The sequence below is a fragment of the Dama dama genome, chromosome 15, assembly GCF_033118175.1.
Source record: "Dama dama isolate Ldn47 chromosome 15, ASM3311817v1, whole genome shotgun sequence".
In the NCBI taxonomy this organism is placed as follows: domain Eukaryota; kingdom Metazoa; phylum Chordata; class Mammalia; order Artiodactyla; family Cervidae; genus Dama; species Dama dama.
This window is the reverse complement of record NC_083695.1, coordinates 65,227,775-65,243,246: the sequence shown is the minus strand read 5'-3', so window position 1 is coordinate 65,243,246 and position 15,472 is coordinate 65,227,775. Positions and strand designations below refer to the sequence as shown.

The following is a 15,472-nucleotide window of genomic DNA, read 5'->3' as shown; positions in this document are numbered from 1 at the left end:
ATGACTGTTTATATAATAAGAATTGGAGCAAGCCGTTAGAGATAATTGATAATAGATACAAACAGGCGGTGATATGTCTGCTACAAGAGATGGAATAATACAGTTCTTGTATGTGACATGTTAAAAGTAAAAAGAATTTAGTAATTACGTATTAGAAAACAATAAGGAAGAAAGTATTTCTGAGTGAAAGGAGGTTTTCCAGAAGTATAGCCCAGATAATGTAGGAGTGAAAAACCAGCTAAGATCAGGGGCCAACAGAGCATATCTGCTGAGTATTACTACTCAGTGATAGAAGAGATAGAAGAAGCAAAATATAAATTTTTATTCAAGTGCCTTAGAGAGGAAGGATCTTGAGCCAAGTTCGGACTTAGACGATGGGCCAGAGACATCCAGAATGAAATATTTAAAATAAAACCTATTTCTGAACCTGGGCAAGGTTGAATTAATATCTCTTTTATGTACCTGTAAGTGCCTGCCATTCTAGTGAAGGCTTTTTGGTTATGAGGAACAGAATCCAGGGATACTTGGCTCAACTTATTTTAAGGAAACACCTGTCTGTGTAGGGACCTAGGAATCAGAAAACCCTAAGGGTAGAGTAAATGTCTTCATAGTAGTAGATACAGTTTTATCTCTTCAGTAGTCTCACGCTCACTGTCACGTGGTTTCTGTGGACTTTGCAAGTAGCCTGACTGTGGTACTATCAGCAGTTGATCCCTGGATGGGAAATACCGTATAGTGCTGGCCGTACTCCCAAGAGGGGGCTTCCCCGGTGGCTCAGTGGTAAAGAATCTGCCTGCAATGCAGGAGGCCCAGGAGACACCGTTTCAATCCTTGGGTTGGGAAGATCTGGAGGAGGGCTTGGCAACCCACTCCAGTATTCTTGCCTGGAGAATCCCATGGAGAGAGGAGCCTGGTGGGCTACAGTTCACAGGGTCACACAGAGTCAGACATGACTGAAGCGACTGAGCATGTACACCCAAGAAGGCCTTAGTTTAATGATTGCATATTGCCATGTTAGGGGAACAGTTGCAGGTCTGATGTTTTAAAAGTATTTAACAATGATGATGGTTTAGGGTTTAACTTTTAATAAGGAAATGTGGTCTATGTGGCTGCCAATTCTAAAATACTATTAGACTCAGGAGGCTGTAAGGGTCTTATCTTCTTGTAGACTGAATGTGTGAAATTAAGAGGCAAATTCAGGTCTTTTCTTTAAACTAAATTTCGGAGTATCTATGTGGGTGTAACCTAAACAGCAGCAAGTCCAGATTGTCTTCTTTTGTGCAGTCAACAGATTAAGTATTAGGTTTTCAAAAGACTGGTATGTGTAGATGAGGCCATAGTAGGAATGAATAATTGTGTTGTTGAGAGGGAATGAAAAACACATACAAAAATGATCCCTTCAAAGATTCTTCTGTTTCATTGTTTTCAGTGATGCTATCTGCAATTTTGTTATCTGCAATGACTCTTCCCTTCAAAGTCAGCCCATTATCTTCAATCCTGACTTTTTTGTGGAGAAACTCCGACATGAGAAACCTGAGGTGTTCACTGAGTTGGTGGTCAGCAACATTACAAGACTTATTGATCTACCTGGAACTGAGTTGGCTCAGCTGATGGGAGAAGTGGATCTTAAGTTGCCTGGTGGGGCGGGCCCGGCATCAGGATTCTTCCGGTCTCTAATGTCTCTCAAGAGAAAGGGTAGGAACTGTGTCTGTGAAGGGGGCAGGTCTTAGTTACTTCCTGAGCTCTCTACTCTGAACATTTGCACATTCGTGGAGGAGTTACTATTATTGTAAAGCATTTTTTTAGTCATTTTTTTCATTACATGAATAGTAAAACTTTAAGTAATATTGATAAAAATTATAAAAATTACCTAGATTAATTAAACCATTATATCAGTCTCCAGAAAATAGCATGATTAGTTTACGTAGTTACCAGGAGCACCTTGATTTTCATGCTCTATTAATACTATACTAAAATGATATTAAAAGAACAAAGTTATACAGCTGGAGAGTACAGTAAAGAAAGTTTGACCATTTTTTATTGCAGTAGTTCTCTTAATGTTTTCATTCCATAGAATGTTTGATAAGGCAAATATTAATACTTATGAATCACTCAAAAAGCCTTCTCAGAAGTAAGTTATTAGTTTTATATACTATAAATTGTGATTATTAACACTGTTTTTGATAAGATGTGAAAGAGATTCTATTTTGTTTTATTAAATATAAGGAAATCCCCCCCCCCAAAAAAAATAAATAAATATAAGGAAATCCCGAGGGCAGCAAAAATGTTTAAACATAACAGGCTAGACCCTATACCAACTCTAGTGGATAATCTATCATGTTCTAATAATCATGGGTCTAAGTTCTATTTTTTGTTTGTTTTTAAATTAAATATCAATATTCCAAGTATTGTTAATTAAAGAAGAAGATGGTTTTTGCCTTCAGGGAACCTACTATCTAAGATTAAACTTGCAGAGAGTTGATTGAAAGGTGTTCTGATCTGATGCATTTCCAACTCTTAAGTTTTTTTGTACTGACCATGTGAACATACTTGCTCAACTGTAACATAGGCTGCTTGAGGGGTATGCTGATTTTGTACTGTTTGTGGAAAATATAGCCTTGTTCTATTGTATGGATTTTTTCAGAAAAAGGAGTTGTATTTGGATCCCCACTGACAGAGGAAGGCATTGCCCAGATATACCAACTGATTGAATATCTACACAAGAGTAAGACTACTTGAAATTTTTTCATTCTTTGTTAATGAACAGTTGTCAGTTTTCTGTTGGGAGCTTAATATCCTTGAGTTAGTGTCAGTTAACCATTAACAAAGACACTAATCAATGATAATTTCAGGTGGCATATTTCTAAATATACTTCCTTATAAATTTCATCTCATGTATTGATTTCCTTTATACTCTCAAACACACACACACACACACACACACACACACACACGCACACACACACACATTAGATAGTGTCTATGAAATCGCATTTCGCCCTTGGTTGAAAGAGGCATTTCTTCTGGAAAAAATACATTGCTTCTAAAGAGTCTCAACATTTATTCCAGGGATAATAATTTATTGCCAAAGATACCGTTCATCTCTAGACTTCTCTGATTAAAATACACTCAACTTAATTCCCTTTTCACTTTTTTTGTAGTCATACTGGTTATGTCATTGCTTTAAGTACTTGGCACAGCTGAGTGTATATGTGACTTTATGTGATGCCATGATGAATTCAACACTAATGGTTATTTTTGGCTTGCTCTACCTGGGACATTGTGCTGGGAGCTAGAGCAGAGGTTACAAACTGACAGCCTAAGGGCTTAAGTTGTCTATTTTCATATTTTGTTTTGCAAAGGATTAAGTTAAAATTAGTTTCCAGTTTTTTCAAATGGGAAAAGTCCAGGTTTTCAGCTTTCTTTGGATAACAGGAAGATCTAGCATCCTTGAGCCCTGTGGCCTCTTGGACACAGTCATCTGGAGCACAGGTAGGTGCTCACCAGTTTGTTAGGGTTCCTCTTCATTCATTTACTGTTGCTAGCCTGGCTGGTAGGCATTTCAACTTGGAAACTTGAATTAGGGAGCTATTCAAAGAAATACATACCTAAGCTGAAAACAGGAACTCTCATGCTTCTACCATATCAAACTAAACAATGTGTCTCATCTTTTTTAACCCTTAGATTAGCTTAGAATCTAGGTTGAGGGGAAGAATCGTTTAGTTGGAATGACTCTGAGCTTCTGGCAGTCTCTTAGATGGAAAGGTGATCTGACAGGTTAGAGTTCTAATTCCTGGGGCAGTGCAGAGACCCTCGATTGATTTTAGGCTGGGAAACTGTTTACAGGAGCAATGAACCTCCACAGATGAACTCAACCCCTCCAACAAAGTCTGGGATGGCTTAGGGGGAGGGGACTTCAGGAAGATGTGGCTCTCCTACCAGCTTATTTTCCAAGCTCTGTTATTTATAAAATAGATAGCCAACAAGGACCTACTGCATAGCACAGGGAACTATACTTAATATTTTGTAATAACCTATAATGCAAAATAATCTAATACATATATGTATATATGGGTTTCCCTTGTGGCTCGGCTGGTAAAGAATCTGCCTGCAATGTGGGAGACCTGGGTTCCATCCCTGGGTTGGGAAGATCCCTGGGATAAGGGAAAGGCTACCCACTCCAGTATTCTGGCCTGGAGAATTCTTTGGACTGTGTAGTCCATGGGGTTGCAAAGAGTCAGACATGACTGAGCAGCGTTCACATATATATATATATATCTCACTTTGCTGTATACCTGAAGCTAACATAACATTTTAAATCAACTATTTCAATAGGAGTTTAAAAAAAGACCAGATAAAATTCAGTCTCCAGATGTGCCTTAGGAGGTTCAGTGACTCCTGGGTGGACCATCTCTCAGCCTGAAAGATCTCTAGGTGCTCAGAGATGCTCAGATAAGTTTCCCCAGGGACCAGTAGGTCTCAACCCCTCTGAGAAGAAAGGCAAAAACCTCCTTCAGGGTCTTTGTAAGGGTCTTTCAAGTATAAAGTGGTCTTTTAGATGACTTGTTTTAATTGTAATTCTCTGTTTCTTTTTTCATGTCCTCTGTTCCTCTTCCACTCCGAACAGACTTACGAGTAGAGGGTTTGTTTAGAGTACCAGGGAATAGTGTCCGACAGCAGATTTTAAGAGATGCTCTCAATAATGGAACTGATATTGACTTGGAATCAGGGGAGTTTCACTCAAATGATGTTGCTACCTTGCTGAAGATGTTTCTAGGAGAGTTACCTGAGCCCTTGCTGACACATAAACATTTTCACGCACACCTCAAAATTGCTGGTGAGTATTGGAGGTGAGAAGGGGCTGTAGGTACATTTACTTCAATTTAGTAAAGTCGTCTGGAATATTCTGTTGTTTGTAACCCACAGAATATTCTGTTGCTTGTAAACAACATTCTGTTGTTTGTAACTTCTGCTAATGTTGGCTAAGACTTCATGATATTTCTGGGCTCTCTGAATACTCATAAGCATTGGCTAGTTATGTTTGATTTAGTCAGATTTTTTTGTTGAATAAACTTCTTTGAAGATACAGTCTGGGTTTCGTTTATTTTTGTGTTCCTGATGGATCCTAGCATTGTGCCTTGAACATTTTAGTTGTTTAATTAATGTGTGCTTTTCACTGGATTGATTGACACACCCAAGTCAAAGGTCACAGTTTTGATGTATTTGCCTTGGTTTGGAACTTTTGCTAAGTATTAATATGCCTCAGTTGAGATAATTTCTACTGTTGGAAATTTGCTCTTTAAAAAATAATTTTGCTTGTTTTCTAAATAGGCAATACATTCTCATGAATTAAAATTCAAAAGGTTCCAAGAGTATCCAGTGAAAAACCTCTTTTCTATCTCTGTTCCCTGGCACTCAGTTTTTCTCCAAGAGAGAACCAGTACTATTGATTTCTAATGTGTCCTCACAGAGATATTTTTACACATTTACAAACACCTGCATATATTTCGTTTCTCTCTTTTTATGTAATGGTAGGGTGTTATACACATGGTTCTGTGGTTTGCTTTTTTTATTTAATGTTTCTTGGAGAATGTTCCATTTTCAGCTCATAAACAGTTTCCTCTTTTCCTTTTATGCCTGTGTGGTAAGGAATTCATTCTTGAATTACACAGCAGTTACGCTGCTTTAGGCTCCAAGTGCACACAGCATCAACATCCATACTGTATTTATTTAGTTTTCTACCCTTGAGCCTTTCCCTCTTACTTCTAATCTTAAGGAAAATAAGTAGAAGGTTTTTTTTCTTTTGAATAATTTTTACCACTTAGAAAAAATAGGTTTTGAATTTCTAAAGTAAGATTTGATTTTGTTAGCACTTCCAGGAACAATTTAGATGATACATGTGAGAAAACATTACTAGAATATTATACAGCTTTATAGTTTTTTTGGCTTCCCTCGTAGCTCAGTTGGTAAAGAATCTTCCTGGAGTGCAGGAGATCTGGATTCGATCCCTGGGTTGGGAAGATCCCCTGGAGAAGGAAATGGCAACCCATTCCAGGATTCTTGCCTGGAAAATCCCATGGACAGAGGAGCCTGGTGGGCTGCGGTCCATGGGGTTGCAAAGAGTTGGGAGCGACTGAGCGACTAACACTCAAAATCATCACAGTTTTTGGGGGGAGAAATAAAAGTTTTTGGATCTTCGAAAAAGATGGAAAATATTGATAAGTTCTTTTTATAAGGGTTAACATGAAGAGTGCCTGTTCTGTTTGCTTTCCTGTTGAGTTAACTTAATTTAGTACAGTATCTGAAACTTACTCTCCACCGCCCCATGAGTCACTGGGCTTTGAGATCACACTGAGGTATGGCACAGGTGTAGCATTTGATATGGCCTCTGCTAATAACAGGGAGGGATTTTTTGTTTTCAATTTCATATTAACAGGAAACAGTTTCTAGAAATACTATTTGCCTTTCCTAAACCTGGAATTATAATTGAAGTTAAACCGCTTTAATAACACACTGTAATCATTTTCAGGTCTGTATGGATTATACCCAAATGGTTTTCAGTGTCTTTTGAAATTCTGATGATCTAGGGGACAGTTTTTATTGATAAACCTGTATAGCCTGTGAGAGAAGAAGCCATGATTCTGACTCTGTAAGGAGCTGCCTGGATCATCCTGGCATCAGTTCATGATTCACTCTCATAGTTTTTTAGCAGTAAAATATCTTGGTGAGGAAGTGTGAAGGGGGTGGCATTATCAGAGATATGTGTGGACTGTTTTCATTTCTCTTGAGTATATAATTGGGAATGGAATTGCTAAGTCATGTGATAACTCTATGTTTCACTTTTTGAGGAACCGCCAAGCTGTTTTCCACAGTGGTCACACCGTTTTTTACATTCCCACCAGCAATGTAGGAGAGTGGTGGGGTTTATTTTTTGGCTCCACTGTATGGCATGTGGAATCTTAGTTCCCCAGCCAGTGATCAAACTTGCACCCCCTACAGTGAAAGTGCAGAGTCTTAACCACTGGACTGCCAGGGAAGTCCCTGTAGAAGAGTTTAATTTTCTCAGCATTCTTGCCAGCACTTGTTATTGTCAGTCTTTTTGACTATAGCCACACCGCTGATTGCGAAGTAGTATCTTATTGGGCTTTTGATTTACATTTAAATTTCCCTGATAGCTAATGATACCAAGTATACCAATGCTTATTGGCTGCTTGTATATCTTATTTGAAGGGATGTTTAAGTCTTTTGGCTATTTTTGACTGGGTTTTTGTCTTTTTATTATTAAATTATATTGATGTGATTTTGTTATTGTATTTTGCTATAATCTCTTGATTCTTTTTTTCCTTTCTCTTATTGGAGGATGATACATAGTAGGAACATTGATTTTTTTCTTTCTTGTATTTTTTCCATCCTTTACAATCATCTCTTTTATTGTCAAGATTTGATGCAGTTTGATGATAAAGGAAACAAGACCAATGTACCAGATAAGGAACGGCAAATCGAGGCTCTTCAGTTGCTCTTCCTCATTCTCCCTCCACCCAACCGTAACTTGCTGAAGTTACTGCTTGATCTCCTGTACCAGACAGCAAAGAAACAAGACAAGAATAAGATGTCCGCCCATAACCTAGCCCTTATGTTTGCGCCCCATGTCTTATGGCCAAAAAATGTAAGTGTGGGGGGAACATAAAGACTGCTTGGTTTTCTTGAGCTGGGTCTCATCCTATAGCTGTACTTGGTGAGGTTATCAAGGGCCCAAGTTCTGGTCTTCAGCTTTATAAGATTAGGAACTTACTTTGTTAGATCATTTAAGAGTTATCAAACCACAAATTCCTGTTAATTTTGCTTATAAATCAATCTGATAAGCCTGAATGACAATTTTAGTGGAAACTCTTAGTGGAAGATTATAGCTATGAAATATACCAGAATACTCATGTTGGGTGGTCAGTGTAAACTCAACATGAAAGCCTTCTTGGGAAATTAAATTGATTTCTGAAGATCAAATGGTATGAATTTAAACCAGAGCTGTATGATCGTATAGGATAGTGTCACTGAGCTTTTAGATAAGAGCTTTTAGATAGAGCGATGCTGCCTTGTCCTAACTTTTCTATATCCTGTAGATGTACTCTCTTTAGATAAAGCTGAATGTCCTTCTTTTTTTTTTTTTTTTTAACTTTAAATTTTTTATTTTGTATTGAGGTATAGCCAATTAACAATATTGTGGTAGTTTCTGACCTGGAAGCCCGTAACTTCATATTCCTGTCCATTCATAAAACAGAGCTTCTGCCCAGAGGAAGGTTGATGTGGGGAGGGATGTGAGAGGAAAAAGACATACCAAGATTTGTCCATGTTAAGGGGATAAAACAACATAACTAAAAGAGATTTAGACCCAGCTCAATGAGACTGAAAATAAACAAGTGATCTATGACTATAAAGTTAAGAGGTCTTAGAACGAGCAAACATTAAGTAAAAAAGATACATGTTGAGAATGCGGGGTTTGGATAGTAGAGACACTGAAGTGCTTAAAAAAGAGACAGGGGAAACAGGAGAAGGGAGTCAGTGACCATTTGACTGTTTTTAAGAAACGGATGTCACCTTGAACATGAATTCATAGTGACAGTTCTCTTTTGTCTTTGGAGAACCTAATTTCTCTGGAGAGCAGTGTTCTTGGTGACTGGTATGGATTCTGTTCTTCTTGTCCCTTTTCCTGGGAAAGATGATCTTCTGCATACATGTCTAATTCTCAGGCAGAATTGGAAAAGGAAAATCGATTCTCTTGGATTTCCTGGTCACTTCAAGGACACATGGTTCTTCCTAGGTTATATCATTTCAGGTGGAAACCTACTGAACCAAAAAGTCTTTCCAGAATTAAGCACTGTATTAAAGTCAACTTTCTTGGCAATAGACGCTATCATACTTTTGAAAGAATTAGCTTATCAATAAGTAAATGGGAGTATCTGCCCTCCACTTCCCAGCTCTTCATCTCTCTTTTTTGGTTTCTTTTGCTCTGAATAGGTCACTGCAAATGACCTTCAAGAGAATATCACAAAATTAAATGATGGGATGGCTTTTATGATTAAACACTCTCAGAAACTTTTTAAGGTAGGTAATAAATGGGATTTGGATAGTGAGAAGATAAAGAGATGGAGCAAGGTGGGATCCTGAGAGGGCTGTAAAGATGGCTAAATAAGAAAGGCCCTGACTGGAACTGGAAACCAAATTAGACAGTGGTAAAACTGAGAGGGAACGACCTAGGTGGGAAGGAATATGAAGGAACCTGAGAGCTGAGCAGGGCTCCACCTCCCGGACTGTTGGCTCTACCCTCTGAGTCATCCTTCCTTTTTCTTGAAAAACAGTTGGAAGCAGAGTAGTAGTTTTATCCTTCCTGCTTCCTGCCGGTTGAAATTTGACAGCCTTCTTTCTTCTTGTATTCATAGTCGTTTTTAGTACAAGCTAGCAGTGTTTCTGCCAACAGTAATTTTCTCAATAACTTTGTGGGTCTCTGTGGATTTTAGTGAGATTCACTCAGAAGATAAATTTGAAGATAAACCCTTTTCTTCCATGGACTCCTGCTGAGAAGGCTGAGGGACAATACCTTTCAGCTTCCTAGAGGCCCTCTGGTTGTGTTGAGAGGCTTTGGGAGGCACGCCTTTACCCTTTTGAAAGGGCTCTTTGTGTTAACTGAATATTTTTGACCTTTTGATGTTTCCAAGATTTTAGCAAAAGGTTTTATAGTCACATCCTTGGTCTTTTTCTTTAGAGTGTACTTTCCTGATGGTGAATTTCTTAATTTTAGTGTCTTTTGCCATCTGGAAAAGCTGAGAATTTTTAAGACCACTCAGTTCTGTTTCCTTTTTTGGCCTTTCTTTAAAAAAAAAAAGTGGTAAAATACATATGACAACATTTACTATATGTGTACATGCCAGTGGTATTAATTACATTCATACTGTTGTGCAAACCATCACCACCATCCACCTCTTGAACTCCTTTCATTTTCCTAAACTAAAATGCCATTAAACAATAAAGTTAGTTAAAAAACTAAAACTCATTAAACCATAACTCCCCCGTTCACCCCTTGGTGAACCTGGCACCATCTTAGCCCTGGCAACCACCATTCTGCTTTCTGTCTCTGTGATTTTGACCACTTTAAGTACGTCATAAAAGTGGAATCAATCATACAATATTTGTCTTTTAGTGACTGGCTTACTTCCTTTGGCATGTCTTCAAGGTTCACCTATGTTGTAACATTTGTCAGAACTTCCTTCCTTTTTAAGGCTGACATTTCATTCATTGCATATACCACGTTTTGCTTATCTGTCGAGGACACTTGGGTTGCCTTCACGTTTAAAACTCTTGTGAATAATGCTTCTCTGAACCTGGGCATATCATTTACATTGTATTTACAACTATATAGCATTTATATTGTATTAGGTATTATCACTAATCTACAAATGATTTAAAGTATACAGGAAGATTATGTAGCTTATATGCAAATACTGTTAATACACCATTTTATATAAGGGACTTGAGTATCTATGGATTTTGGGATCTATGGGGAAATCCTAGAACCAATACTCTTTGGATTCTGAGGTACGACTCCATACCCAGAAATGGAATTGCTGGATCATATGGTCTAACAGAACTGCTGTACTGTTTTCCATAGCTGATGCACCATTTTACCTTCTTACCAATAGTACACAAAAATTCCCATTTCTTTGCTTCCTCAGCAACTCTTGTTATTTTGTTTTGGGGATTTTTTTTATTGTAGCTGTGTTATTGGGTGTGAGATGGCAACTCATTGTAGATTCGATTTACATTTTCCTAATGATTAGTGATGTTGAACATCTTGTCATGTCTTTATTGCTTATTTGCATATCTTTTTTGGAGAAATGTCTATTCAAGTCCTTTGCCCATTTCTTTTTTTCTTTTTTGGCTGTGCTGCATGGTTTGTGGGATCTTAGTACCCTGACCAGGAATTGAACCCATGCCACAGGAGTGAAAACATCAAGTCCTGACCATTGGACTACCAGAGAATTCCTGCCCCTTTTTGAATTGGTTGTTATTTTTTGTTACTGAGTTGTAGGTATTCTTTATATATTCTAGACATTAATCACTTATCAGACATATGATGTGAAAATATTGCTTCCCACTCTGTGGATTGCTTTTACTTTGTTAATAGTGTCCTGCTGCACAAAATTTAAAAAATTTTTATGAAGTCCCATTTGTCTAGTTTTTCTCTTGTTGCCTATGCCTTTAGTGGCTTATGCGGGAAATCATTGTCAGATCCAATGCTGTGAAGCTTTTGCCCTATGCTTTAATAGTTTTATTGTTTTATGTCTTATGTTTATCTATTTTAGGTAATTTTTGTATATGGTATTAGGTAGTGGTCCAGTTTCATCCTTTTGCATGTGGATATCCAGTTTTCCCAGCATCATTTGTTAAAAAAACTGCCTTTCCCCATTGAATAGTCTTGTTTGTCACTCTTATTGAAAATCCATACATATGAGGGTTTATTTCTGGAACCTCTTCTATTCAGTTGGTCTGTATGTTTGTCTTTATGCCAATATCATACAGTTTTGATTACTGTAGCTTTGTAGTAAGTTTTGAAATAAGGAAATGTGAGTCCTCTAGCATTGTTCTTTTTCAATATTGTTTTAGCTATTTGGGGTCCCTTGAGACTCCATATGAATTTTAGGATGGATTTTTCTATTTCTACAAAAACTATCATTGGAATCTTGATAGGGAGTGCAGTAGATTATTTTGGGTAGTATTGACATTTTAACAGTAATAAGTCTTCCAATCCAAGAATCTGGGATGTCTTTGCATTTATTTATGTTAACTTTAATTTTTTTCAGTGAATTTTTGTAGTTTTTATTGTACCAATCTTTTACCTCCTTGGTTAATTCCTAAGTATTTTATTCTTTTTGATGCTGTATGTAAATAGAATTGTCTTCTTAATTTCCTTTGTGGGTTGTTCATTGTTAGTGTATGGAAGTACAACTGATTTTTTGTGTTGACTTTGTATCCTGCTACTTTGTTGAATTTATCAGTTCTAACAATTTTTCTATGAAATATTTAGGGTTTTCTACATATGAGACCATATCATCCATGAATAGAGATAATTTTACTCCTTTCAAATTTGGCTGTTTTTTATTTCTTTTTCTTGCCTAGTTGCTCTGGCTAGTTTTAGTTCCTTTTTATTTAACCGATTTTCCTTCAGTTTGTCTCTCTTCTTACTTTATAGTCTGCAAGGCCAGCAGGAGAGTCTCTCTAGTGTGTGCTAACAAGATGGAGATTAAGATGTATTTATACATATCTTATATATAAAATGTATTATATATATCGTGTATTATAAATATAATCTCATAATTTAATCACAAATGTTTAGCTGTATCATGTAACCTAATCATCACAGGAATAACACTCAGTCACCAATATTCTATTGGTTAGCAACAAGTCACAAGTCCATTCACATTTAGGAAGAGGGAGTTATGCAGAATGTGAACACGGAGGCCACCCTAGAATTTACCCACTCAGGATGGTGTGATCCGAAGTTCAGAGTTTAGAAAACACAGGTCAGAATCTTTGGCTTAGTAGCATGGAAAACAAAGGGTCAGGACTGTATTGGAGGCTTAGGTGCCCAAGTCAAAGATTATGATCAATTAGAAGTCAAGATCTAGGTAAGTAAATTAGAGCAGTAGTCACAGGATAACTGGAGAAAGAATAGTTTTTAATGATGAGCAAAGGTCTCTCAAATCAGTTCTTATACTCCTTATTTAGAGGAAGAACTAGTTCCAAAGCATGATTTTATGGGAATAAGTTGAGAGGAGTTGTGAATATGAAGAGTAAGGCAGTAGTCGTGAATCAAAAAGGGGAATTTCTAGGTGTACTTCCTGATAGAACTCTCGTTCTGTTGAGTTCTCTTGCTGCCACTGCCATGGGGTTAACTTTTTGTGGCCTACCACTCATAAGTTGAAAGAGACATGGGATCACAGAGATCTCATTGCATATCACAGTTTAGCTTTCCTACCTTCTGATCTGTTATCTGTGGAGCTCATTCTCTTGCCCATGGTCCAGCATACATAATTCAAGTATGCGGTGAAGTTGTACTTCACTGTGAAGGATTTTTTTAAAGTGACTTAAAACAACACAGATTTGTTATCTTACATTTCTATAGGTCAGAAGTCTGGCAGGAATCTCACTGGGCTAAAACTAAGGTGCTGGCAGGGATGCATTCCTTTCTGGATGTTCTAGCAGAGAATCTGTTTACTTGTCTTTTCTAGCTCCTAGAGATCGCCCATATTCCTTGGCTTGTAGTCCCCTTTCTCCATCTTCAAGGCTAGCAATGTTGTATGTCTCTGATCCTTCTACTATAGTCATGTTTCCTTCTAACAACAGCTGGGAAAAGTTCTCTGCTTCTAAGAACCCATGTGATTATGATTATAGTGAACCTGCCTGGATAACCTGGGATACTCTCCCATTGCAAGGTCTTTAACTTAATCACACCAGCAAAATCTCTTTTACTTTACTGTGTCAGGTAACGTATCACTGTGGAGGATCATAAGAATAAGAATAGAGATTATACAAACCTTAGAGATAAAACATGAGTACAGTCTCCTAGATGTATTTGGCTTGGTTCAGTCCCATTCAGTCACTCAGCATGTCTGACTCTTTGCGACCCTATGGACTGCAGCACGCCAGGCCTCCCTGTCTATCACCAGCTCCCGGAGTTTACCCGAACTCATGTTCATTGAGTCAGTGGATGCCATCCAGCCATCTCATCCTCTGCAGTCCCCTTCTCCTCCCACCTCTAAACTTTACCAACATCAGGGTCTTTTCAAATGAGTCAGTTCTTTGCATCAGGTGGCCAAAGGATTGGAGTTTCAGCTTCAGCATCAGTCCTTTCAATGAATATTCAGGACTCATTTCCTTTAGGATGGACTGGTTGGAGCTCCTTGCAGTCCAAGGGACTCTCAAGAGTCTTCTCCAACACCACAGTTCAAAAACATCATTTTTTCGATGCTCAGCTTTCTTTATAGTCCAACTCTCACATCCATACATGACTACTGGAAAAACCATAGCCTTGACTATACAGACCTTTGTTGGCAAAGTAATATCTCTGCTTTTTAATATGCTGTCAAGGTTGGTCATAACTTTCCTGCCAAGGACTAAGCGTCTTTTAATTTCATGGCTGCAGTCACCATCTGCAGTGATTTTGGAGCCCCCCAAAATAGAGTCTGTCACTGTTTCCACTGTTTCCCCATCTATTTGCCATGAAGTGATGGGACCAGATGCCGTGATCTTAGTTTTCTGAATGTTGAGCTTTAAGCCAACTTTTTTCACTCTCCTCTTTCACTATCATCAAGAGGCTCTTTAATTCTTCTTCACTTTCTGCCATAAGGGTGGTGTCATCTGTGTATCTGAGGTTATTGATATTTCTCCCAGCAATCTTGATTCCAGCTTGTGCTTCTTCGAGCCCAGCATTTCTTATGATGTACTCTGCATTTAAGTTAAATAAGCAGGGTGACAGTATATAGCCTTGACGTACTCCTTTTCCTATTTGGAACCAGTCTGTTGTTCCATGTCCAGTTGTAACTGTTGCTTGCTGACCTGCATACAGGTTTCTCAAGACGCGGGTCAGGTGGTCTGGTATTCCCATCTCTTTCAAATTTTTCCACAGTTTGTTGTAATCCGCATGGTCAAAGGCTTTGGCATAGTCAATAAAGCAGAAATAGATGTTTTTTTGGAACTCTCTTGCTTTTTTGATGATCCAGCGGATGTTGGCAGTTTGATCTCTGGTTCCTCTGCCTTTTCTAAAACCAGCTTGAACATCTGGAAGTTCATGGTTCACATATTGTTGAAGCCTGACTTGGAAAATTTTGAGCATTACTTGGCTAGCGTGTGAGATGAGTGCAATTATGTGGTAGTTTGAACATTCTTTGGCATTGCCTTGCCTTTGGGAGTGGAATGAAAACTGACCTTTTCCAGTCCTGTGGCCACTGCTGAGTTCTCCAAATTTGCTGGCATATTGAGTGCAGCACTTTCACAGCATCATCTTTTAGGATTTGAAATAGCTCAACTGGAAATCCATCACTTCCACTAGCTTTGTTTGTAGTGATGCTTCCCAAGGCCCACTTGACTTCACATTCCAGGATGTCTGGCTCTAGGTGAGTGATCACACCATCGTGATTATCTGGGTCGTGAAGATCTTTTTTGTATAGTTCTTCTGTGTATTCTTGCCACCTCTTCTTAATTTCTTCTGCTTCTGTTAGGTCCATACCATTTGTGTCCTTTATTGAGCCCATCTTTGCATGAAATGTTCCCTTGCTAGCTCTAATTTTCTTGAAGAGATCTCTAGTCTTTCCCATTCTATTGTTTTCCTCTATTTCTTTGCACTGATCACTGAGAAAGGCTTTCTTATCTCTCCTTGCTATTCTTCGGAACTCTGCATTCTAATGGGTATATCCTTCCTTTT

At 38.1% G+C, this 15,472-nt stretch overlaps 1 protein-coding gene across 2 annotated transcripts in view; it reads left to right on the top strand.

Annotated features, from left to right (window-relative positions):
* Positions 1 to 15,472, top strand: part of ARHGAP19 (Rho GTPase activating protein 19) — a 60,986-nt gene that overhangs the window by 25,586 nt on the left and 19,928 nt on the right. The window contains exons 2-6 of one of the 2 annotated variants that reach the window (XM_061162290.1): positions 1,430 to 1,695; positions 2,645 to 2,725; positions 4,628 to 4,837; positions 7,440 to 7,666; positions 9,013 to 9,099. In XM_061162290.1, coding sequence (XP_061018273.1) covers positions 1,430 to 1,695; positions 2,645 to 2,725; positions 4,628 to 4,837; positions 7,440 to 7,666; positions 9,013 to 9,099 — 871 coding nt within the window. The remainder of the gene's footprint in view (positions 1 to 1,429; positions 1,696 to 2,644; positions 2,726 to 4,627; positions 4,838 to 7,439; positions 7,667 to 9,012; positions 9,100 to 15,472) is intronic. The other variant, XM_061162291.1, reaches the window with a different exon arrangement.